This window comes from Syngnathoides biaculeatus, chromosome 10 (genome assembly GCF_019802595.1).
Source record: "Syngnathoides biaculeatus isolate LvHL_M chromosome 10, ASM1980259v1, whole genome shotgun sequence".
Classification (NCBI taxonomy): domain Eukaryota; kingdom Metazoa; phylum Chordata; class Actinopteri; order Syngnathiformes; family Syngnathidae; genus Syngnathoides; species Syngnathoides biaculeatus.
The window spans coordinates 21,509,570-21,535,429 of record NC_084649.1 but is presented as its reverse complement, the minus strand read 5'-3'; the positions used below and the strand labels follow the sequence as shown (position 1 = coordinate 21,535,429).

The window sequence follows — 25,860 nt, the reverse complement described above, 5'->3', positions numbered from 1 at the left end:
CAGCATCTTTTATTTCTTTTCATTAATTATTCATACCACTTCCTAAGACTAATATTTAGCATTTGACTCACTATTTAAGTGACATTAGCGGAAAACTACCAACCAATACATTTTTTACTTTAAGGAAATTATTTTTAGATGGCTGAAAATACGAAGGGAAAACTGCTTTCCCCTGTAGATATTGAATTCATATCTTTTCCACAAAATGTACTGTTACAATTAAAGCTCATTTAACGACCAACTCGTCACGTCCACACCGTGAAACAAATATCTATTCTCCTTATGTGTTTGAAAATTATCAAGGTTTCCAACTTTAAATATTGTAACCCTGCAATTTAAAAAAAAAAAATAAAAATAAAAAACAAATATATATATATATATATATATATATTTATTTTATTTTTTCCCCCCGAATTTAGAGTTCAATTACACTTAAAAATTAATGGCTCAGTCGATGGATCAATGGCTGACTAAACACGCACATATATATATATATATATATATATATATATATATATATAGACACACAAACACATGTGTGGATAAAAGAACACTGCAAGGTTTTTTGCTTGAATTTCTCAATACATCTCCCAAATACAGTCTGTTTATACTGAATCCTTGGGTAAAAAGTTTGATAAAGTTGTCGACTGTCTGCATTAATATATACAACAGGCGTTACAGACTCTGGGGTACGAGTTTGCAAGAAGAAGAAGAAAACAAAAAAAGTAGAGGAAGCAGCAGAAGAAGCCGAAAGACGCAAGTGAAGGCATAAACATGCCAACAATTTTTTTTTTTTTTAATGCCAAAACTTGGCATTGGCCGTGGCAAACGTTCTTGACTTCTTGTGTTGGGAAAATACAATCACATGAAGGCTGATTAAGATGTCAACAAAATAAAATACAACAAACAGTTTAGATGTTTTCAATTCTTCCATTTTTATGGAAGCAAAAAATTGCTCAACATGACAACCAAAGTGGAAACTCATCCTGGAATTGCGAAAGTCATGCATAAATGCATAAATTTATGCAGTCTAAAAGAAAACACACCAGTGTTTCACAGTTGCTTTTACAGACTTTCTGTAAACTAAAGCTACAATTTAAATTTACTCAAATTTTTCTCAGTCGTAATGCAAATGACTTTTTACTTTTACTTGAGTATTTCTGTTAAGAAGGTTACCACTGTTATTTTTTCATACGTCCTGTCGCATGATTGGTATTCGTAGCTGAGCGAGTAGCGGCTGGGATGAGAATCAGCACCTCCAAATCTGAGACCATGGTCCTCCGTCGGAAAACAGTGGAGTGGCCTCTCCAGTTCGGGGATGAGATCTTTCCCCAAGTGGAGGAATTCAAATATTGTGGGGTCTTTTTCACGAGCGATGGTTATAATCGAACCGGAGATGGGTAGGCGGATTGGTACAGCGTCTGCGATCGGTCCGGTCTGGATAAGAAGGAGCGAAGATGGATGGCGAATCTCTCCATTTACCGGCTGATCTATGTTCCTACCCTTACTTATGGTCAGGAGCTGTGGGTCATGCCCAAAAGAGGAAGATTCTGGATATAAGTGGCCGAGGTGGTGTTTCCGGCCTCTCCCTTAGAGCTACAATGAGAAGCTCCGTCATCAGTGTCGAGCCGCTGCTCCTCCGCATTGAGAGGAGCCAGATGAAATGGCTCGGGCATCTGATTCAGATACCTCCTGGATGCCTTCCCGGTGAGGTGTTCCAGGCATGTCCCGCTAGGAGGATGTCCCGGGGACGCCCAAGGAAACGCTTAAGAGGCTTGGTCTCTCGGCTTGCCTTGGGAACACTTCGGGATCCCCTCAAAAGTACTGGAGGAAGTGGCTGTGGAGAGGGAAGTCTGCGTTTCCCCAGCTAAAGTTGCTGCCCCCGTGACCCGACCTCAGATAAGCGCAAGAAAATAGATGGATGGATGATCTTTTTTCTGTTCAATTTAAGAAAGTGTATAAAATGAGTGGGGGAGTTGGACCAAGAAAAAAATGGGAGTATTTTTTCACGATTTTTACATGCGTACCCCTCCTCTGCCAATTCCATCGCGTCACCAAAGAAGAGAAATGTGGACCGGCATTTTAGGAGCGCACATGGAAAATAGGACACTAACTTCCTCACCAAAATCGAGCTGAGAAAGGGAAAGGTAAAGAAACTAAAATCCCAATTGTCCAGACAGTAGTTATTTTTCCCCCGAAGTACTTCAAAAGCCAAAGACGTCACGGGCGCATTGTTTCGGTTGAGTCACGTCATCGTTAAGAAGTCCTTCCAAGAAGCGGAGATCGTAAAAGAGGCAACCGTTGAAGCAGTGACACATTGTTTCGGGGGTTTAGAAATAAGGAAGAAATATCTTCGATTAAAGCTTTCCAGCTGTCAAGAAGTACAGTTACACGGCACTCAGGAGCCATCACTGAAGATTTGACCCAGCAAATGTGGAAGGGACGTCAGAGAGTGGGAGCGTTTGTCACCGCCGTTTTGGAACTCACTTAAAAGTTACCCGACGTGAGGAAAAGCCAAACATCCTCGACTTCATTATTTGGCTCCACTTATTTATGTGAGTCCGCCTTTCCCCGGATGAAAAATCATCAAGTCCAAGTACCGTTGCACCATGACTGATGATCATTTGGAGATGTGCTTGAGGCTGGCTATCAGCGACTCCTGTCCCAGCTACGCATCCCCTGCTGACTCGCTTCAGTGCAAGTCACCGGTGTAAATTCGGGTAATGACAAAAAAAAAAAAAAAAAATTGACATTAATTAATTTGTGTTGTGCAAGATTGGCTCGTGCGATCACGCGGCGACCCAGAATTTTACCTCACCGGTAGTTCTCTGCGCTCTCCAATCGGAGACATGGTCGCGACGCCCACGCCGCCAAACAAGGTTGACCGTAGGAGAGGTTGGCTGCTTAAAAAGTAGATCTTGAGGCAAAATAAGTTTGGGTACCCCTAGAGTAGGTAACATTGATGTGAAAAATGGTTTTGGTTTCAATCAACAGCATCTTTATTTGATAATTTACATGCTCCTGCAGAATTTCTCATTTTTCCACCAATAGAAGGCGCTCTGGTTTTCTCTGCGTCGAGCTGCCTCCCAAAAACATGCATTCATTGGGGACTCTTAATTGCCCCTAGGTATATTGTGATTGCGACTCTACGTGCCCTGCAATTGACTGGCAACCAGTTCAGGGTGTACCCCGCCTCTGGCCCGTTGATAGGTGAGATAGGCGCCGACATTCCCATGACCCTCGTGAGGATAAGGATGAATCATAAAATGAATGAATGAATTCCAGTCACATGATCCAGCACTTATCGCTCACATGAAATGGATGTGTTCAAAACCAGTTATTTTCAATCAGCAAGAAAATGAAGGAATTGGCCCCAGTTTTCCAATATTTTTGTATGGACGCATATTGTATGAAAATAACCTTGTTCTACTAACACAGAACAATAATCCAACGGAAGGTTGGCGATAGTGAGGTAATAGAGACAAGGTCCCGAGATTCTCTGACATCTCTCATTCAACATCAACCAGCTTGAATAAGTTTTCTAAATTTGAAGCTGATTGAGGGAGAATCGTAGCTTTTATTAAGATCGGTCTCAATATTGCTACCCTTATTTATTTATTTTTATTTTATTTATTTTTTTTTTAAATCAACATCCCTTTCAAATGGGATCGTCTCAGTTCATGATGACAGACGGATCATTTTCAATCTTACCCGCTTGTTTTTCCCGCTGACGCGACTTTCTTTGTTACCGCCGCCCGTGAATCACATTCATTGCAGACGGGATTGAATCGGGCCCGCGTGAAAAGGTCTAATAACGTGCGGGATGAATGAGTCCCCGAGCTCCGAAGGCACGGCCACCCCCGGAGCACAATCAATGCGAGAGAGGTGAGATTATAGGATTCATACTTATATCCACATCGGCGATGAGACAGGACAACATCGACAACACCGACGGCTGAAGCTCCGAGCTTTTGAAACTTTGTGCGGAAAGTGTCGCCGGAGACAATTGAGACCGAAATCCGCCGTTCCAAAATCTAATCTCCATCTTAAAATCGCCACAACAAAAGGCGGAATTTGATGTTGTACTACACACTATTGTATAAAAAACCTCCAGGAGGTGATGCAACTATTTTTCACATTTACAGTGCATATTCTTGTATGCCATCTTCCAGTGTCTCACTCGTTACGTCCCAAAAGCACCGTAATTTCTGGCCTATAAGCCGCGACTTTTCACACGCTTTCAACCCTGCGGTTCATGCGGTGATGCAACTAATTTGTGCATTTTTTCTAACGGCCGCAAGGGGGCACTCAAGAGGAAAAGGTAAGAGTGAGATCGGTGAAATATATGTGCCGAGGAAGTGACTTTTACCGGTCCCCCCCCCTGTTAGCACTGCGCTAGTTTGTCACTGCCGTGTCTCTGATTTTCATCAGTATGGTTTTTTTTTTTTTTTTTAAACCGGCCCTGTTAGTGCGGCGCTAGCGTTAGCGCAGCGGCACTAGAGTTAAACTCTTTGTGTACCGTCTTTCTTTGGAAATATGTCACGTTTCAATGTGGACACTTGTGGCTATTATGTAGCTGCGGCGTATGTATGTACCAAATGGTATTTCCTTTACAAATGCTGGAGCCTATCCCAGCTGTTAACGGGCAGGAGGCGGGGTACACCCTGAACTGGTCGCCAGCCAATCGCAGGGCACATAGAGACAAACAGCCACACTCACAATGACACTTAAGGCCAATTTAGTGTCCAATTAATGTTGCATGTTTTTGGGATGTGTGAGGAAACCGGAGTGCCCGGAGAAAACCCACGCAGGCACGGGGAGAACATGCAAACTCTACACAGGGAAGTCCGGGATTGAACCAGTGACCTCAGACCTGTGAGGCCAATGCTTTACCAGCTGATCCACAGTGTCGCCAAATTATGGTATTTTCTCTCAATTGTCATCCAAAACTAGCTCCAACTACCAGAGACAAATTTCTCGACCAACACACAGGTGGGGTCGGGATTTGAATCCCCGGTCTTCAGAATGAGTCAGACGCTCTAAACTGTCTCCACCGTGCCGCCGAGAAGCTTTTCAGAGATACGAAATCAATAACTGCCTTTTCCGATTCAGACTGATCAAACTGGTACAGCCGCATTGTTCATTTCCCAAAAAGTTAAAGAAATAGCTGCTGTCGGGCAGAATCCAACATCCATTTTCTTCTTTAACGTACTGAATGTTTACCAACTAATGAGTGTAAACCTAAAAAAAAAAAATGTATTGGTGCTTATGGAATCTTGCCATCCCGGGCCAGTCCCAAGGATGGCGTTCTCAACTCAAAATGTCCAAGGTGACGAGTCATAAAAAGCAAAGTGTTCATTCCAACGACACCTGACTAAATCTTTACAGCCACACTCCACGCCGTTTATTAACTGCTTAATACCGGCTCGCCGTAACCATCCCGCGGGTTGCCCGCCCCTCCGACTGCGTTGATAACACGCCTCGTGCTGTATTTAATATAACGGCTTCTCAAGCAGCAATAAAATTAATTGTGAGTCGTTTCAGATGCGAGGAACAGCAATTTTCATATCGGAGATTCTGCTCAGGGAGAGAAATCGCCACTCGCATAAAAGTAAAGAAAAATGGAGGCGACTGCTCGTAGGCTCGCATGAAAAGTCACAGGGGATGGAATGCAATTAAAAAAGAAAACACTATATGTGATTAAAACTGTATGTGTGTGTACATTTAATTAATAATGTACATTTGAGGCTCTGGCTCATAGAGACAAATGTAAGGGGGAAAAAATGGAGAAGCGTAACAAAGGAAATCATGTTGGGCTTCTACGCTTGTCGTCGTACATGCCCTTGCGGTACACCTACAGAATAAGGAGAACAACATTCATGTAGCGTGCTGACAGCGCCGAGAGGAAAAGGAGAAAAAACAGAAACGTTATATTTGAGTGCATATTCAGAAATGTGTTAACATAATGAGGGAGCATCTTGTTTTGCCTGAAATTTTGGTTGAGTCTCTCTGTGAATAATGCATGAATCTTAATGTTAATACTCGGGAAGTTGCTGTTTACATAAACATACGCATGCTATAGAGCTCGTGCACCTACGTCATCAAAACACGTGACTTTGGTTTACCTCGCCATATTGCCGGTCAAGGTAAGAATTGCTCAATGCTAAGTCAGTTGGAGATGACACAAAAATAAAATCTTGTAGCACGACCCCCCGAGTCTTGTCCGATACCGTCACACATTTAGAAGGTGAAAATAAACGACGGTACGTGGAAAAATTTGATAAACTCGGCATAGAGGACCCGTACTTAATGCCGGAGTCGATGTTTTTGCCAATATGAAATTGGACTTTTAATTGGCTTCTGCTTGTCTTGGACAACTGGATTTACACATGGATCTGGTGAATAAATCATCAAGATTTACACGGAAAAATGTGAAATCATATAAAAGTCTGGACGCATACGAATACTTTGTTGCTAGATCTGTTCTCATCAGGAAAAAATCACACATAGTGACAGTTTTGATGGCTCGTGAACGCAGAAGCACGTTAACCTTTGCCGGAATCCATCGATCTTTTTAAGCTAGTATACAACACAAATATCAATGTTGAAATAAATGACCCCTGGTTTTACACAAACTCACATTCATTTACTAAGATTGAAAAAAAGACGGTTGACTGCTCGTGAACGCGGAAGCGTGCTTGGCGACACGTTAACTTTTGCCGGAATCCATTGATCTTTTCAGCTAGCATTCAATACAAACATTTAAATAAATGACCCCTGGTTTTCCAGAAACCTGCATTCATTAACTATGATTGGGGGAAAAAAAAAAAAATGACGGCGTCGTCTCCACGGAACGTACATGGAAGCGATTGCAGCCACGCTTAACCTCCCTAAATCCCTGCGACACACCAAATTGGCATTATAACTACTTTTTGGTAATTTAAGATTTAGCAGAATAAATCCTACCTGAAATGAAGCGATCACTACTCACTCCACAGGCGTGTGAGTATTTTGTTTGGGCGCCATCCATCATGTTTAATTGCCGAAATCCATCGATATTTTCGGGTCTCTTCAGCTGCTATTCCACACAATGATCCTTTTGAATATCTGTCACGTCTATTGTAACAACCAACGGCACAACAAGTCTCGGGGTATTGTAAATATTCTCAATATGGCGCCGTGAACATAGTGATGTCACGAGTTCTATAAAGACCGTGACTTTACAATAACCACCCAGGGTAAATATGGCTCCTCCCCAGCACACACAGATCTTAGAACAATAGAGATGCTACACAGCTACATACTTCCTTGATGCCAATCACTACTTTTCTTTCCCCACAGGGCTTTGTTGGCATCATGTTGCATTTTACCCCATTATGCAAAGAGCACCATTTTTTTTTATCACACTAAGTTAGCAAATTAACTAGCGCTTGGTTTTGAAAACCACCTTTCAAGCCAAAAGCGTAGAAAAAAAAAAAAGACTCGTGCCCAACTCTCCCGCAGCGTTACGGCACATCCTCAGCTTCTGTAAACAGCTTTCAACTTTGCGCTGGCATCCCCGCTCGAGATTACGGCCGCACGAGGAGCCGATATCACACCATGACCCCTCAGATGATCCGTTTACGCAACAGGTCCGCTCCCGCGCGAGAGCATGCGAGGCCGTGGCGGCCGGCCGACCTTGACGCGACAAGCGGGTAAACAAGGTTTTCCCGCGATCCTTACTTTAGCGCTGAGTGACAACTGACAGTTTTACTAGGAATAAACGTTATCTTTGTGCAGAGATGTGGCGAAAAAAACAACCTCTGCATGAGCCAAGTATTAACCGGCATCCTCGATGCAGAGACATCTGCAGCCGTAATATGCTTGAAGGATTCAAGTTGGCGCAGATGAATTCTCTATTTGCACGAGGTAAATCAGAGGTTTCGCAGATGAATGTTATCGCGGGAGGCAGACGTTCCGGAATGTCCTGTCACGGAACTGACTCACGAGCGGGACCGACTTGTGCGATGACAGATTGATGGCTTTTATTAGCAGTAGTAGTATTTTCAACGCGGGAATGTTGTCCCCGAGGCAAAAAATAAATTCCCCCCGCGCCACGTATGGAGGAAGTCAGCATGCATAAAGTGGGGAATAATCTGTCAGATGCATGTAGAAGCCACACAATCCTCGCTTCCTCGCCCATCTGCACAATTTCAGCCTATCCAGTGACGTCAAGCGTGCAGATTAACAACCCTCCTCCTCCTCCTCCTCCTCCTCCTCCTCCTCACCCAAAGCCGCGTTGACTGGCTGCCTTTGAACGCAGCGAGATCGTGTATTAAAAACCTAAAGATCCAATTCAGATCCACGCGCGCGGGGTGACTGTATCAACGCACAGTATGGCATTCCTACCCGGAGATTGATCACATCGCAAATTGTATGAAAGCAATCTTCAGGAGTGGAGGAAAGGAGACGTCATAAATCCCGAAGCCTTGTCGGATATAATTTGTTGCTTAAAATGTGTGTAGTCTTTACATAAAATAATGCAGGAAATAAGGTGAATGGTGTTTTGGGAAGGGGACCATAAAATATATGTATATTTTTTTTATATTATTTGTTTTTTTCCAGACTGAAAAAAGAAAAAAATGAGAAAAGAAAAAGGGAGAGAAAAAATAAAATTAATTTACATTCATTAACAGTTTAATAATAACACCTTTATAAATGACAGAATAGGAGGATTTCTCTCATCTCCAATTATCTGATCTAGCAGGTCATCCTCAACCAAGTTCATACCCGTAAGTGAGCAAAGAAATTTCCCTTAAAGGGGGAAAAAAATAATAATCATAGTAGTCAAAAAAGAAGAAAAATGATACCACCTCAAAGCACCTTACAACAAATGTTCCAAAAAGTATGTACAATGATTGACATATTCACTTCAAATAAAAAATAAATAATTAGATTTAAAATTTTCTTGGTATCGGAACCCTTGTGTGATGCCTGTTCTGACAAGTCTAGATGCAATACTTATGAATAAAAAAAAGAAAAAAAAAAAAAAAATATATATATATATATATATATATATATATATATTATATATATATATATATACAATGCACAACACACTAAGAAAAAAATAACGACAACAAAAGCAATAAGTGGTGGGAATGAATGAACAAAATTAAAATAAACCTGATTTCACATGATGTAGTAACATCTTTTCATGTTATGGCATATTTCGTCCAGTTTTCCCAATGTTTCAACATTGTAAAATTGACCCTGAAGTATCTGATTTCCAAATGAATGGCTGCGTGTGTCGTCCACAAGCAAAATGCGCAAGGTCTCATAGCCACGAAGCAAGTGAAAATATGACCACATGTCACACTTGCAAAATTGAAAATGCAAGCTCAAACTTCAAATGATGTAACACTTGCATAAGCGCTTATGAAAAAAAAAAAAGAGAATCCCGTTTTAATCACTGATTTACTAGTTCATACAGCACAGTTTGATTTGCCGACCACACGCTGATTTGGTCGGACTTTCAAGCGTAGGTGTCCAGGCGAGATGCCATGGTGTGACTTCAGAGCGATTCATCAATGGGGGGCAAAACAGACTTAACTTTTTTTTGGACAAATCCAGCCTTTTGTAGACTGTGAACACACAAAACAACAAAACACGGCGCATTGATACGCGACTTGTGACCAAGACCAAAAGGACATTGCCGGTATTCGCCAGCAACCTATTTGAGTCAAATAAAATGAAGGACTCCCTCTCAAATTAATGCCTTACTTCAAAGAAATGTCTCTCCTTAAAGTTCAAGTGTCATCCTGATAAACATTCTAAAATAGATATTGAAATGAAAAATTCATAACATTATTCACTTCAATGTCTATACGAAAAAATAAATGAGCGGAGACCGCCTCATCCATGCGCAACGTTTCGGAAGTCAAGTGACATCCAAGTGGTCGCCATATTGCCTGGATCTCCTGCCCGTGACGTCACCCCGGACATTAGCCAATGAAAACACGGCGTGCCCCCTACTGTGGGAGATGAACACGCCCTTTCTGACACGGAAGCTCTTTGCGAAGAAGAGAACATCTCACAACCGAGTGAAGTTACCAGGGCAATATTACCCTATTGTCTCCAGCCATATTTAGATGATATGCGGATCACGGCCAAAGCACCTCGCCGCCCAATCCACCTCTGCGTGGCGGTGATAAAAACAACGCCGCCCGCGAGCGACGATGACATCACAGCCAAACCGCCTCCCTGTTCGATCCACTTCCACGGCGGAGATGAGTCACGACGAACCGGATCTTTTGGAAACGTATGAAGAACGAATCCATCCTCCCGAGTGTTCAAGCAATATCCAGCAATGCAACGAGCCGGCATTCTGGCTTACACGAAGGAACAACGAGCTACCTTCCCGCAGGTAAAACTAATAGAAAGAAACGAGTCCGCTACTGCCTCCAATGTCACTTGCTGCTTCTTGTCGAAAACAAATCCCTCGAGAGAATCTTCATGGCGGGAGTTACAAAAAGGCATATACGTCAAAATCGTGTTTTGGGGTGAAAAAAAAATGGATGGGTCCATACCGGCTGCCGTTTTTTCATTAATAACATACTAAAAATCATTCATTTCATGACCTTTAATAAATACTCTCAGCAGCTATATTGAAGAATAGTGGATAGTTTTTTGGGGATTTTGGTATTTTCAGTTTTGCTCAATTTTAGGTCTTCTTGTGCTTTACCTGTTTTTGTTTAGGTTTTTTTTTTTTTATTTTATTGTCCTGCAATGTCGAGGTTTGGCCGTTTCTGGATTTCTGCTGCCGTTCATCAATACTTCCAGCAAAGCAGGGCTCAGACTAGAAATTTCTGTCAAAACCTGTTGTGTCTCCATACTAACTTCCTCTCCAGTTATTTACAGCAGTGGTCCCCAACCCCCGGGCCGCGGACCGGTACCGGTCAGTTGATCAATTGTTACCGGGCAGCCGAAAAAATAATCCGTTCCATTATATTCATTATCCCAAGTCTGATCTTTTATTTTGAAAAATGACCGCATTCTCTTGGTTACATCTCGGTCACTTAAGCTCCAAAATTTAACCCCGCAATCTAGCAAAATGAGTAAAAAAACATCCTTGGAAAATTTCTTTTCGAAGCGGAAAAGGCTCAGTGAAGAGACAAAAGAAGAGCCTACAACATCCAAGAAAAGAAAGTTAACATCATCAAAGCACACATACCTTAACTCGCGACTTTTTGAGGAGCTTTTTGGACGCTGAGTACACACGTCTTCTCCTTTACACGGAAATAAGAAGTCATCCAGAGCGAAATCGCGAGCAAGAGCGTTTGAATTACGAGAGCCGCCGCAAAGATTTCTCTCAGAAAAGAAGTCGCCAGCGGCAGCGCATTCATTCTCCCAGCCGGTGCACGATCACCTGTCTTTGCTATTCAAAGAGTTCGAGCGCTACAACCAAAAAGGACCCGGAAACTGCCAAGGGACGGATCCGTGACCCATTTATCAACAATCCAGCATGTCTGTGCAAGTCGCAAAAGGTTTTTTTTTTTCGTGACAACATGTTTTGGATTAAAAGTCATGGCAGAATAGTACTTTTTCCTCACGGCTTTCGGGTCAGCCTGGCTTTTACGACTGTCACCATTTTTTTCCCCCCAAACTTAACTTTAGAATAAAAGTCTATCGCGTAATTAAAAAAAAAAAAATGGCTAAAAGAGATAATCCTCATTTTTTTGGTAGGAGAATGTAGGAGGTGATTTGCTAGCTAGGCCAAGCTTGAAGACGACTGCTGCGTTTTTAATGAGGTCGATATCCATCAACCTGAAAAAAAAGCAGCTTATACATCTATTGCCTACATAAAGGGGAAAATAGCGATCAAATTGTGCAACTGATGATCACAAGCGGTTTCAAATCTCGCAGGGGGGGGCGCGACTCTGGTTCCACGCAGGGAACGAGAGTTGCTCCGAACTCCCACGCAAGTTGAAGACATCAAGCGGGAAGGCCGACGCCTGCCAATGAACGACTTTGGAAGGGGTGGAGAAACGCAAGTTACTTCACTGATTGAACTCCCTCGCCCGGGGCAAAAACTTGTCTCGGATCATCACAAGATTTCTCATTTGATCATTCGAAGTGCGCTTGGAAAATAGTGGGGGGGGGGGGTAAGCACATCACCCGTTTAAGCATTTTTTTCTTGATGTGCTTTTTTTTTTTTTTTGCGTGAGGAAAGATTTGTCAAAACGGTGACATTCTCTTGGATTGTGGCGCACGTATGGGAGACCTCCTGCCCACGGCCCTCCCCGGGGGCATCGGATCCGTTTGAATGCAAATGCCACGCGAGCGTCGCCGAAAATATCGTCATTGTTTCCCCGGCGTCTGGCTGAGTGCAAACATCCCATTTTGGCGCGTCTCAAATGTCAACAGGATGATTGGGTTTCCCACGTTTTGGCTGAAAGGCAGATAGCTGCCACGTATGTTAATACGCCGTTATCTTCTAACGCATAGCTTATCGCCGTCTCAGACGTTTCGGGGACGCTACGCTGCCTGTCGTTGCACTCCACTTGAAGGGATTAAAAACAAAAAACTCGCTGTGTTTCACTGTACGTAGGTGAACCCCCACCCCAAAAGCAGCAAACGTGTGATTAGAGCAATGTTCTTCTACTCATGCAGCGTAAGGCACCATCAAAATATGGGGACTGGAATGCTGTCACGAACCAACGGCGCGGGGGCGGATCCAAATGCAGGACTCCCAGACAAGGGCATGATGTTAGACGTGGTTTTATTTCGGAAGCGGGTCAATACCAAAAAGCAGTCCAAAACAAGGCAGAGGCACAAAAACGCGAGGCTAGGCAGGATCCAAAAAGACATTCAGCAAGGTCCGATAACTATGGGGCAAATTAACAAGCTTAAAGAGACGGGAGTAACCAAAGGGCACAGAATCGCTGTGACGAAGATAGCTCAACACTGCACTTACTCTCAGTGGTGGAGAATCCAATTGGCAGTGAACGCAACACACTGACACAAGGCAACGAACTGGCAATGCCAGTGACAAAACTCCAAATTTATAAATACATGGTCTAATTAGAGTCCACACGGAAAACAGCTGTGACGGTCTGAGCGCTCCCCCGTGCTGAAAAGTCTCCTTGTGATTAATACTAACAGGGGAACTCTGGGTACGTAACAAACGCTTCCTGGGAAATCCCCCAGTCTCATAGTTCCCCTTCTTCTACATAGAGGGCGCTAACGTATGTTATATCCTCATCCTAACCTAAATTTAAAACAAACGTTTCTAAAAAGATCTACACATATATGTACGTTCGCTGTGTTTGTCTTTCTGAGACGTCCATAGCAAACATGAACACTCGGCGGCAAGTTTTCGAATGGGACATGTTGAAGGATGGACGGGGATGTTTCAGACTGGCCGGAAGTTTACAAAATTAATCACAAGCAGACTTTTCAGCACCTGAATAAAAGGTGTAATATAATCAGAGGAGGTTGCATTTGTTAAATTCCCTCATATAAATACTTTATGACGTTCTTCTTTTAATCAACTTAACTATGATTTCATAATGTTGTGACTATCTTGGAAATGTAAAACTATATTCTTGGATTGCAAATTTTTACTCTGGCAAAATGTGTCTTAATTCTTGTAAACTGTATAAATTTTGTCTTTCTTGGAAATAATGTTATTCTCACAAGATGACAATTTTTTCTCTGGAAAAAAAAAAAAAAAAACGGGAATTTGTTGGGTAACTAAGACAGTTACGGCCTTCACGTCGTCATGAAAGAATTCTTCGAAAAACGTTCTCCACTGTAAAGGATCCAATGAACCCAAATTTTAGTGTACAAGCTTTAGCCTTAGCCGATGAACACAATTGGTCCAGTAATTCAAATCTCACTCGCCTAACGCATGCTAGTCTGTTTATTTCCACTGTAAAATAAACAGCCGATGGCGCGAAGCCACAGCCGACCTCGTCCAAGAGTGCCAGAGGTGGCGGATCGAACTCGAGTACTCTCACTAGCCAAACGTAAACGTACGAAGCTTTAGCCATGAAGTGGGGCCCGTCTTGGTTTGAACGGCCCACTTGTAATCACATTTCCATTTTTCACCTCAGGAGCAATCCAATAAAAATCTGTAGGATCCGAGCTAATCCCTTCCTTGCTCAAATCAAGACTGCACATTTTTCCACGCAGGTGGGCTTCACTTGAAGGAGTGAGAGAAAAAGCCTCCGACGGGCGTATTATGAAGCGACAAATGCCCTCAAGTCGTGTCGCATGCCGTCAGGCAACAAAGACGAACCTTTTGAGGCTATTTGGACCTTTCACGGGAGGCTATTAGCACGCGAGCGAAAGCGCACAAAAACAGACGGTGGCCTCGCAACAAAAGGCTTCCTTTCTGGGTCGCTAACCTTTTGCAAGTTTTCACGCGCCGCTTTCATAACATTAAGTGGACGTTTGAGCCACAAAAAAAAGAGTTTGCTGGAAAAGCTGAGTGCAGGGAAAAACAATTGAAGAAGAGGCCCGAATCAGAAAGTTCTTACTCGCCTCCCCCTTTCCCCCCCTCCCTTTACATTGAACTTTGTATAGCACAGTGCTCCATTCCTTTTTAGTCAATTCTGGTCAGGCATTGAGTGCTTTCAGGCTGCCGCATGCCGACTCCTTTATTTTCTGAATAAGTGAGTGCGTATTACAAGGTGAAGCGTTATATATTTCTCTAAACCGCACAGGCACAGCATCAGAGTGTCAAATTTGAGCTCTCTGTAGGATACATAATAAAGGTGAAGGCCTAATGGGCTTCGTCGAGCTGCGGAGGTTTACTCGGTTCGCCCGAACTGGATTGTGCAGTGTGGATCAAAACATACCCTTCATTAAAAAAATACTTGTACAATTTTTTTTTCCTGTATAAATGCGCTTGATCTCTAAAGGTCTTTACATTGATATTTTTGTGACCACTTCAGAGTGCCGCACAGCACTAAAAGGTCAGATAGTATCGGCACCGCATTGCTGCTGTTAAAAACTTTTTATTCTGGTTATGCTCAAATCTGCACCAAAATTTCAAGCACTTGTCTGTTCTCAAACTCCTCTTTTACAGTTACTTGAACAATATCTGATTTTAAAACTAGTTATCCGTCAATACGTTGGGTTAATGTAATAATATGAGGACCCAATGAAATATTTACGTGGTTTAATGGGAGAAACCATAACTATAAAAAAGTCCAACTGATCACATCGCAGCCTACTCCAGTAAACGTCTACTTTTATACGAAACATCAAGCCACGTCCTGATCATAAATCTTCAATGGTTTAAAGTCAACAGGGTGTGCCACGTTTTGCCTTACGTCATATAAATCTAAATTCATGCAGCGCTTGCCCGTGTGACACTGTCAGAAGAATACCCAGCCGACTCCATCAGTCCGCGATCTTTTTAGCATTTAGCCGTAAATGCTACAGTCTGGCTCGCGTCTGCGGGCGAGGCCACTACACCCTGAAGCGCCCGGTTGAAATAATCTGAAGAGCACTGGAGCAAAGCCTGGAGGTGCTTTGCTAGATAGCAGCATCACCACCACAAGCCCTTCCCGTCAACCGCTATCTTGTCAGTGTGTCAGCAGCAGGCAGTCACGGTGCGACGGACCCATCACAGCGCAAAGAGATCCAGCGGCCGTTAAATCCGCCGGCACGGCTCCTCGCATCTATCCATCTTCAAGGCAAACGGTTATGTGTGCCAGAAGATTTTTTTTTTCCCCCCACAGATGATTTATTTATCAGGGCATTGGATATACTCTCCAAATCTTGGGATGTTTCGAACTGAATGCTTTCTTTATACATTTAATGTTCCAATTAAGAAGTCACTGCAGGGATGTCACCAAAGTTTCGCAGATGAATGTCCATAAATGTGTATTGTGGGGGCCAGAACCACAGTTTGGTGAGTACCAGACACATCCGCCATGAAATTTAACATTCAACCATGGCCTCTACTCTTCAAGCCTCCTCAAGTCAAACCCCTTCTAAGCGGTATGGCAAGATTAGATGTCTCTAGATCCAGCACACCTGACTGGTCACCAGACACCTTTGGGAGGTTCATCTTCTCAGAGAGCCTTAATTTGCTAAAGGAAGGTCATCGCTGCTTGCTCTGAAACCAGTCTGGCAGGACATAGAGATCACCCAACCTTCCAAACCTTGAATACTCAATAACAACGTCAGAACTGTGAAGTTCCATAGCTGTGAAATATTAAAAAGTCGAGGACCCACGAGCTTCAGACTTTCCTCTACCAATGCTTGCAACTGATACCCTACTATATCTTTAACCATTGTTTTGAACACCGCTTGAGCAACATTTATTAACGCTTCAACAACAGTTTTTCATCCTTTGCGCAGGGCGATAAATGTTTCGAACAGAGCGCGTACACGCAAGCACGGACTTCCCATCATTTTTGAGATCAGGGTTCTTCCTGTTCTTGGGCTAACAGCTGGAATCTCCCCACACACTGTACCAAACGTGGGCGATTTGAGTAACAGATAAAAGGTGACAGAACTCTGGCAAAAGCAGCTCATCCAGCGAGAAAGCAGACTGTCAGCTTGATGCCTTTTGTGAGTTCCAGCATGCTGTAAAAACTTTGTTGTATGACTTGATACTTTCTTCTCAGTCTGATCAGACTCCCTCTCATTGGATTGAAATTTATATGCACATTTTTGGGGGCTTCTGATATTTCGTTGGAAGCGGAACACCTCAGAAATTTAACACACTAGACTCGCCAATCACATTCCTCGTTGTTGACCGCAATTGTCTCCGTCACCGCTGATGTCGACAAGCGGCGGCGGCTGTGCGAACACGCACGACGGACATCGCAATGTCCCGCTGCGGCGACTTCATCGTGGTGGGCTTTTCGTTAAGCCACGGAGACAGCAATTTCCCAGGAAGGCAGCATGAAAGAGGTTTCCAAAGAGGTACCATATTTTCAATGAAATTATGGCAAATTATTATTATTTTTTTTTTAATGGAACTTTGAAGTTTTCCTACCACAGTTTGGCAGCACCCTACAAACGTTTGTTGAAGATTAAAGTCCCCCTCCCACAGACACAGGATTGAATGAAGTTACATCAGAGTCGGTTTGGGAAACCTCACCATTGAATGATCTCCTTTTTGAAATGTATTATAGAAGTAATTCACACTAACCAAAACGGGCAAAAAAAAAAACCATTCCATCACGTACACCAGGCCAGACATATCCCTGAATCACACTGTGTTTGATCTGTGTATGGCAGACAAGATCATTCATGGCTTAGTTTATATGCACTTTGATCTGCTTGAATATCTTGTAATTTCTTTATTAAACATGCTCCTTTGTTGGCAAATACAACGTTTTATTGAGAAAAATCTAATCTAAGGTGTATGTACGTGATCTATTGCTGCTGAAATCCATTATCCACGATGCTAAGTATCTATCTGACTGATGACAGTACAAACAAGAGTCCAGAATCGCTGCCAAATTCGACCGGTCACAAATCCTGACAATGCGATTCAGCCTCATCCCGCTGAGAGAAATCAATTTAATAAGGGAATCCCTTTGGCATACAAAGGCCATCTGAAACATTGTTTAGGAAGGTACAAATACCCAAGTAAGAACAACCCCTAGAGCATCACTCGCCTTCCCTTTACTTCATTCTGCCACAGCAGCTTTTCTGTCGGATCGAACCAGACGCTTCAGCCTTTTCTGTCCCGGTGCTCCACTGAGCCTCGGGCACCCAGGAACTATTCGCGTCTTCGCGGGTTTCCGCTGCAAAATGGACGCAGCGAAAACTGGAGAGCCCAGGCCAAGCCATTGCATCGTTCCAGTTTGACCCTCACCAAACAAAAGAGTCAGACGGAGATTTGAAAACGTGCTGAAAAGATCACCGAGGAGTTTACGGAGGGACATAAGAATTTATTAGGTCTGACCGATAGAATTCCCACTCACAATAAAAATGCTAAAAAAATTATTTTCCCATGTTAAAATACAGTACTCATTTCACTATTTATTATCTGAATAAAATGCAAAAATAAGAACCGTGGGCCTTGGTTATTAATCACTAATGATGATTCTGCAACAATGATATTACAATTATTAAAATAATACTACTTGGAGAGAATGTGAGTCCGATCTCTGAGACTAAAAAATATCACACAAGCAAACCTTAAAATATTTTTTAAAAATTAAAAAGTGGGAGGGTGGGGGCATCTTGGGGAGCTAAATAAGTGTATAACGGGTGGAGATCAGTTAAGAGCCGGAAAAATGGAGTGCGCTACATGGTTGCAACGCGCCAATGACGAATAAAAACCGGACAAACCGTGGTTTGGGGACTATTTCACGTGAAAGTTGACGTCCTTTAACATCCTGACAATTGCACATTGTGAAACATATCAAATTTAATTGGAATATGTTAGATTTGATTTTTTTGTTGCGCTGTTGGCTATAAAAATTGTACAGGCTGTCGCGAAGAACTAACTTTTCACCGGTAAGTGTGTTTCATCTTAACCTTCATAATTAATTGTGATATGGTTATAGCATCGTTTTCCATAATAATGTATGTTTACCATACTTTTTGTCCTGACCAGAACTCAGAGCCTGTTGACCATGGCGGAACCAATGATGGATTGAGTGCACATTCATTCACCATTTGGTTCAATTCCTCAGTAGAGCATTATTCTAATAAATTTACGCTCAGTTACACACAGAGGGAACCAGGAGTTCAGAACATTCAGAGAGGGATTCTACCATCCCATGAGCAATTTAATCCAGTTTAGGGAATCCCAAACTGAAGCAAATGATCAAATTGGTCCAATTAAAGCTCTTTTCCAATGCTAGAAACCAAGGCGAGCACCCATACTAAAAAAAAAATGAAAATGAAAAAAACACGCACAAAGACCGCGCGGTTCGGTTTTTATTTTTAAACCAATGACTGCAGCTCAATATTGAGCAATAAAAGGCAAGGAGAGTTACTTAAAAGTTTGGTGCTGTGAATATTGGCATAATTTAGCTTCGGTATTTAAAACAAGAACCTAAATTCCACCCAAATGAGGTTAGCTGACCATTGATCTCGTTCCTGCCATGTTTTGCTTTGATTTTGCATTATCGAAGTGTGCAGCCATTAAAGACTCCATGTGCAATGCATATCAATCACGACGGTTTCAGTCTATTCCTACCGCTATCCTACCGCCGTCTTTTCTCTGTTTTGTGAGGCGCCGGAGCCCTCGAATTCTCACTCGCAACAGGAGGCCACAAGATTTTGTGATGACAAGGATGTGATTAATTATATTGCTTCTCGTGAAGCGGCAATGCCAGACTTCTGTCTTGAAAGCAAAAAAAAAAAAAAATACCACAGTCAAAGGGGACACACTAACAGTGTCTTGATAACAATGGCTGGGGATTCTGTTGATATTTGATACTAGGTCTGCTAAAAACATCCATCCATCCGTTTTCTGAGCCGCTTATCCTCACAAGGATCGCAGAAGTGCTAGAGCCAAACCCAGGTATTATCAGGCAGGAGGCGCGGTACACCCTGGACTGGTTGCAAGCCAATCGCAAGGTCACATGGAGACCGACAACGGTCCCACAGACAATCACACATAAGGGCAATATGGAGTCTCCAATGAATGCATATTTGTGGGATGTCAGAGGAAACCGGAGTGCCCGGAGAGAACCCACGTGGGCACGGGGAGAACATGCAAACTCCATGATTTGAACCTCAGTTCTCAGAACTGTGAGGCCATCGCTCTTCAGCTGCGCCATTGTGCCGCTCTGTTAAATACAGTTTAGCTTAAAAAAGCTAAAATAAAGTATTCAGTGTCAAAGTCGATCTAATTTGTCAGTGGATGAGAAATTTCATCGGTAGAGGGCGAAAAGTTTGCGCGATACAAAGTTGCTTAGGGAAACGAGACACGTCAATAATCCAAACTTCTTCTTCATCTGTGTCAGAAGACAATGAAGGTTGGTGCTCCAACATGTTTTATTGTGTCTCATCACCAAACACTCATAATCATATGCAACTTGTGCCCGGTGCCTTCAACTTGCTCAGAATCCCGCCGGGCAACCGAACAAGTCAAAAGACATTTGGAAATAGGACCATCACGGCTAATTGGATCCATCTGTCAACCGCTTGCTGGATGGGATTTGATTCCTCTTAATGAACGTTTGACCTACAGCAGAAGGGCTGAGATCAATCTTCATCATGACGCCGAGTTTGCTCTTGCTACAAAAGTCAATTGGCCAAAAGTGGGCTGATGACAGCCCCCGTCTGGCAAATACACTTCTGCGCTACCAACATCAGGCAAACGCCCAAATGCAGCGCTTCTCAAACAGCCGAAAGTTTGTAAAGATGGAAATGTGATGCCCCCCCCCCCCAAAATAACACGCAGTCAGTGTCTAAACTGCTGGCAACAAAAGTGTGTACACCCCTAAGGGGAAATAACCACATCCTAATTTAGTGTGGCAATCATTATTTTCCAGTACTGCTTCGACCCTCTTGGGCATCGTTGCCCCAGGAATCCTCTTCCACTCCTCCATGATGGAATCTCCACCTTCACCGTAGAATCTCAACAGGGTTTGGGTCTGGGGACACGATTGGACTAGTTGCATCACCTCCAACCTTAGCTGCTATCTTTAGCAAGTTAGTTCTTGTTTTGGAGTCGAGTTTTGGTTTTGGCTCTTTCGAACAAAAAGGTATTCTCGAGGAATAAAGTCATTTTTGCAAGAATATATATTCAGGATCGGCTTGAGAAAATTTAGAGATGTAATTTATAAACTCACTTATTAAAATGCGACTTTTCTCCCCACTTAACTTATCAGAATATCAGGATATGAATCATCTTGGGAAAAAGTATTCAAAAGATTTTGACTTTCTAACCTGGCAAATTAAATCTTTGGTCTTTTCAGTTTATCGATTTTTATTTGGAAACAAAACGAGTTCTCATAATGTAAGTTTTTGCTTTCCCCCCCTCAAAAAATCCATTGTGAAATAACTTTTTTTTTACAATAGTAGAGAACTTGCCAACCCTTGTTATGCATTTAAGGGAGATGGTTGTAAAAATGTACCACCTACAAGAGTCCCTGAATCCAAAAATTCTGAGAAACCCTGAACTAAAATATTGATATCTTTGGTTTAGATTCAGTGTCGTGGGTGAATTTTAAAACATATATGAAAAAAAAAAAAAAGACAATGCTCCCTACTATGCACTCATAGTACAGGTTCTACAGCAAATGCAAGCATTGAGTATGATTATAATGTTTTTTTTTTTTCTTCCAAAAAGAATCACTGCTCGGGTAACAATAAAAAGGTAACTGAGCAGATAGGCAGCCTCCCACTGCAAGAGGCACTCTTTCCACACGCTCCACAGGCACACACGAATCCTCAAGCGCACAACGGCACGAGGCCCCAATTACACATCCAGCACAACGCCTCGCCACGCAAAACATCGCAGGGTCACGGACATTAAAAGCCAACATGTGCGCTTGGGAGTGACGGCTCGGGGAAAGACGAGACCGGCCGTAGAGTAGCTGAAACCCGTCCGCCTTTGTAGCGTCCCTTGCCCACGGCTGGGCAGGAATCAGATGGGAAAAATCTAACAAATACCAAAAAAAAAAACTAAACTCTTCATCGGCCGAGGCTACTGACACTTAAACAATCGGAGCCTGCAAAGGTCAGAAGACTCCATTGCATGAGGTCACGGAAGACGCAGCATTTAGGAGCAGCACTGTTGCGGTCCGACTGACAATAATAAAAGTTTACCGACACAGCAAGCGACAGCCAACCCAAAAGCTTGATTAGCATGTAATCAAATACTGCATACATGGATTTATTCAAACGAAATTGTTAAGCTACCATGAAAAGCCTCAGTGACTTTTTTTTTTTTTTTACACTCTGTACCTTTTAAGCCCTCCCTCCACACACACACAAAATAATCCAAATGATTTCTGTCGTCCATGAGTCATGACGCTAAGGCACTGATGGCACTGATATTTTGCTTTGCGTGCATGGATGCACGACGGTGAAAGGTGTCAGAAGCGAGAGAGGTCCATAGCGCCACACTGCCGTTGAGCAACATGCAAATTTTTTTGCATAAGATGATCCCGCAAGACCCCCTCCCTACCACCACCACCTTCACTCTGGTGCACCTGCATTGAGGGTGTTGGGGGGGAAGTTGACCTCCAACCCCTCCCCTTAGGGTGGACACCACTCCAACTCATCCCGGGTCGGGTTCTTGGCAAGCGCTTGTGTGCGTGCGCGTTGGAGGGGTGGGGTGCTGACACTTACCCGCAGCTAAATCCAGCAGAACCGCGCACGGGAACAAGCACAGCGAGAAGATGCTCATCGTTGCCTCTTTTTGGCATTAAAATCCCAAACTGCTGTAGCGTTTACATGCTCCCCGGGATGACGCAGCCGAGCGGTGCCCACCATTCCTGAGGTGCCCCCGAACTCGTGGTCAGCATGATTGCGAGTGCCGGGCGGACGCGAGGACGGGCGCGCGAGTTGCGCGAGGACGCAGGCGTACGCGGCGTCTGTCGCCCCGGGAGGAGGGATGGAGAGGTGGGGGCGGAAAAGAGAAAAAGGGGATGGGGGGGTTAAAAAAGAAAATACTGTTCAGGCTGGTTCGGGTCCACAGTGGGCAAGCTTCGAACAAAAGACGGCTGAGGCGAGCCGAGCCGGGCAGCAGTGAGATGGCACACGTAGAGCTTTGGATGGAGGAGCCGGTTTCTCCCTCTCTCTCTCTCTCTCTCTCTCTCTCTTTACCTTCCTCCCTCCCTCCCTCTCTCTCTCTCTCTTGCTCTCATCCCAACCCTCCTCCCCCTCTTCGTCCCGCTCCTCCTCTTCACACAGACGCACCAGTCATTTCTCTTTTATTTCACACAGTTGCGTTCACATTTAAGCCCCAGCCTGGATTGGAACCTCTCTAATTCCGTCCATCGAAACGGTTTAAATCTGCCCAACAGCCACGCGCGCGCGCGCACACACACACACACACACACACACACACACGGTTTTAATGTAGATATGCAAAACTTATGTATGGAATTAATACCGCCTACTACAACATTAGTTACAAACCTCCACATTTCTTTGAGACAATAGTTCTGCCTTTTTCAAAAATAGTTTGGTATCACACAAAGTGCAAAGTATTTACTCATCTTAATAGTGTACTGAGTATTTTATGTTCTTCAACCCTCCTGTTCTATTCATTTATCATTCATCCGGGACTGGCAGCCAAAATGACACTTTTTGGGAAAAATTGCAATGGAAAGTCATGATTAAAGGAACCCCTATGCTTGTTTCATATTTTGGGGGAAATGTATCGCATTACACAGTTATTACAACAACAACAAAAGCAAGCCATCTTTTTCTGTAGTTATACTTCACTACCAATTCACTGACAGTAACGAGACTTCTAGCTCACTTAGCTAAAGTCTTGCGAGAGACGCTTGCATCACACGTTGCGATGTTTGAACTGCAGCAGCTTTCGTTTGGCCTTTGGGACTCCGAAAACAAGCACTCAACGGCGTCCGCTGTCCACAAAAATACATTCCGAAATTCCCGCCGTTGAATTAGAGCTCATTCATCATATATTATGTGGAGAAGCGATCCATTCCGGCTCCATCCCAGTTCGGGCTCATGCATGCATAATCATTTAAGACGTTAATTAGAGGATATTATTTATTGATTAAAGTCGTGGAGTTGATGCACGAGCGCTATCAAAGCTCAAAATGAATCTATGACGATATTGCCCCTTCGTCATCTCACCGACGGCACGACGGATCCTTTGCTGAGAGGAGGGCATGCGTCACTAATGGTCCCGTATTTATTTCACGGCTCATCCTGACGACACGGCTCGGAGCGACGCTTCCTGTAACGCGCAACCCAACATGGCGAACATTTACATGCGAGTGCCGCTCAGGACGGAGAGTTAGCAAATGTCACCTGCGCTGAAAAACTGATTTCCTGACTAAAATGACATTTGCATACGTGACCCACTAGTCACACGACGCTCGCTTCCGGCCGCGTCGCTCCCGGCAGAGGCCACGCCCATCCGGGCACGAAAAGTCAAACCACCCCATGAATAAAATCAATTTGCAGCATGTCATGTCCTAAGAATTCAAATGTGGTGTTGATGTGGCACATAGCGGATTTAGTTCAAAGCCCTGACGCCTAAATATGAATTTGTCATCTGAACAAAAACATTCGGTTCAAATGTGTTCCACAAGAGCTTAGCGCGCTGACTGCATTTTGGTAGCTTGGCAGTGTTTGTTTTCATCAGTCTGAAGAGCTACAATTGCGTTGTTTTGTTTTTTTATTTGGAAAGACAATAAAGCTCACGATCAGTGAGTACCCTAATTGGAGTGAGGTTCCCCTGGAAGTTGACGCACCGGTACTATTTTGCTACCTTCGGAGCATTCGTTTGCGTTCACTGGAAGAAGCATCAGTGATATTATTTCTATTAAACTATTTTAACGCCAAAAGGTGACAGTCCGAACCTCATATGGTGTTTTCCTTCTGCACCTTGGCAGAGTTCCTTTTCATTTTTATTTGGAATGAAGACAAATACCACTGCATTTGCGAACAAGTGACAACACTGATTGGAGTGAAGTTCCCCAGGAAGTTAACGTATCCGTAGAGGAACTGTGAAACTGTGCATGCGCAAGTCTGGTGTGGCAGAGAAATACGTTACAATAGTACAGGACATGTATGAGGGCAGCAGAACAGCGGTGAGGTGTGCCGTTGGTGTGTCAGAAGAATTAAAAGTGGAGGTGGGACTGCATCAGGGATCCGCGCTGAGCCCCTTCCTGTTTGCGGTAGTAATGGATAGGCTGACAGATGAGGTTAGACTGGAATCCCCTTGGACTATGATGTTTGCAGATGATATTGTGATCTGCAGTGAAAGCAGGGAGCAGACGAAGGAGCAATTAGAAAGATGGAGGAGAGGAATGAAGATTACCCCAAGTAGAACAGAATACATGTGCGTGAATGAGAGAAGCAGAGGAGGAAGAGTGAAGTGGCGGAAGGTGTCCGGTGTTCTCTGCTAGGATGAAGTCAAAGTTTATAAAACAGTGGTGAGGCTGGCCATGATGTGCGGATGAGAGACGGTGGCACCAAAGAAACAACAGGAAGCAGAACTGGAGGTGGCAGAAATGAAGACGTTGAGGTTCTCGCTTGGAGTGAATTAGAAATGAGGTCATCAGAGGGACAGCCAAAGTTGGATGTTTTGGAGACGAGGTTAGAGAGAGCAGGCTTCGATGGTTTGGACATGTGCAGAGGCGAGAGAGGGAGTATATTGGTTGAAGCGTGCTGAGGATGGAGCTGCCAGGCAGACCAAAAGAAAAGGTTGACGGATGTTGTGAGGGAGGACATGAGGACAGTGGGTGTTAAGAGAGGAAGATGCACGAGATACGCTTAGATGGAAAAATATGACATGCTGTGGCTCCCCCTAACGGGACAAGCAGAAAAGAAAAGAAGAAGATGACCACACGTCCTCAATTTTGGTACCATCGGAGCATTTTGTTTTCTTCATCTGGAGGAAGAATAAGTGAGGATATTTTGTTCCACTTGGCTCTGAATTCAAAGTGGAAAAGAGTTTTAAGTGAACCTCAGCTGCACATTTGATCTTTTGTTCAAACGATGCAACTAACTTCTCAGATGTCATTATTTTTGGGAAGTGAACAAAATGGAGTGAGGCTGCAAGCTCACAACTTGTCGGCATTCTCTCAGTTTTTGGCACCTTGGCAGTGTTTGGCATGGAAGTCGATTGGTGCCACCAGGATTTGAATTTAAATGTAAAGTGAAAAAGGATATGAATTTGAAATGCCACAGAAAACAGGATTTGAATTTGAAATGGATCGTGATCACATTTTCAAT

At 43.5% G+C, this 25,860-nt stretch overlaps 1 protein-coding gene across 1 annotated transcript in view; it reads right to left on the bottom strand.

Moving 5' to 3' along the window:
- igsf21a (immunoglobin superfamily, member 21a) overlaps positions 1-25,860 on the bottom strand; it is a 300,524-nt gene that overhangs the window by 187,686 nt on the left and 86,978 nt on the right. The window contains exon 1 of the mRNA XM_061833614.1: positions 22,270-22,408. Coding sequence (XP_061689598.1) covers positions 22,270-22,327 — 58 coding nt within the window. The 5' untranslated portion in view covers positions 22,328-22,408. Of the gene's footprint in view, positions 1-22,269 lie in introns of the transcript that reaches the window.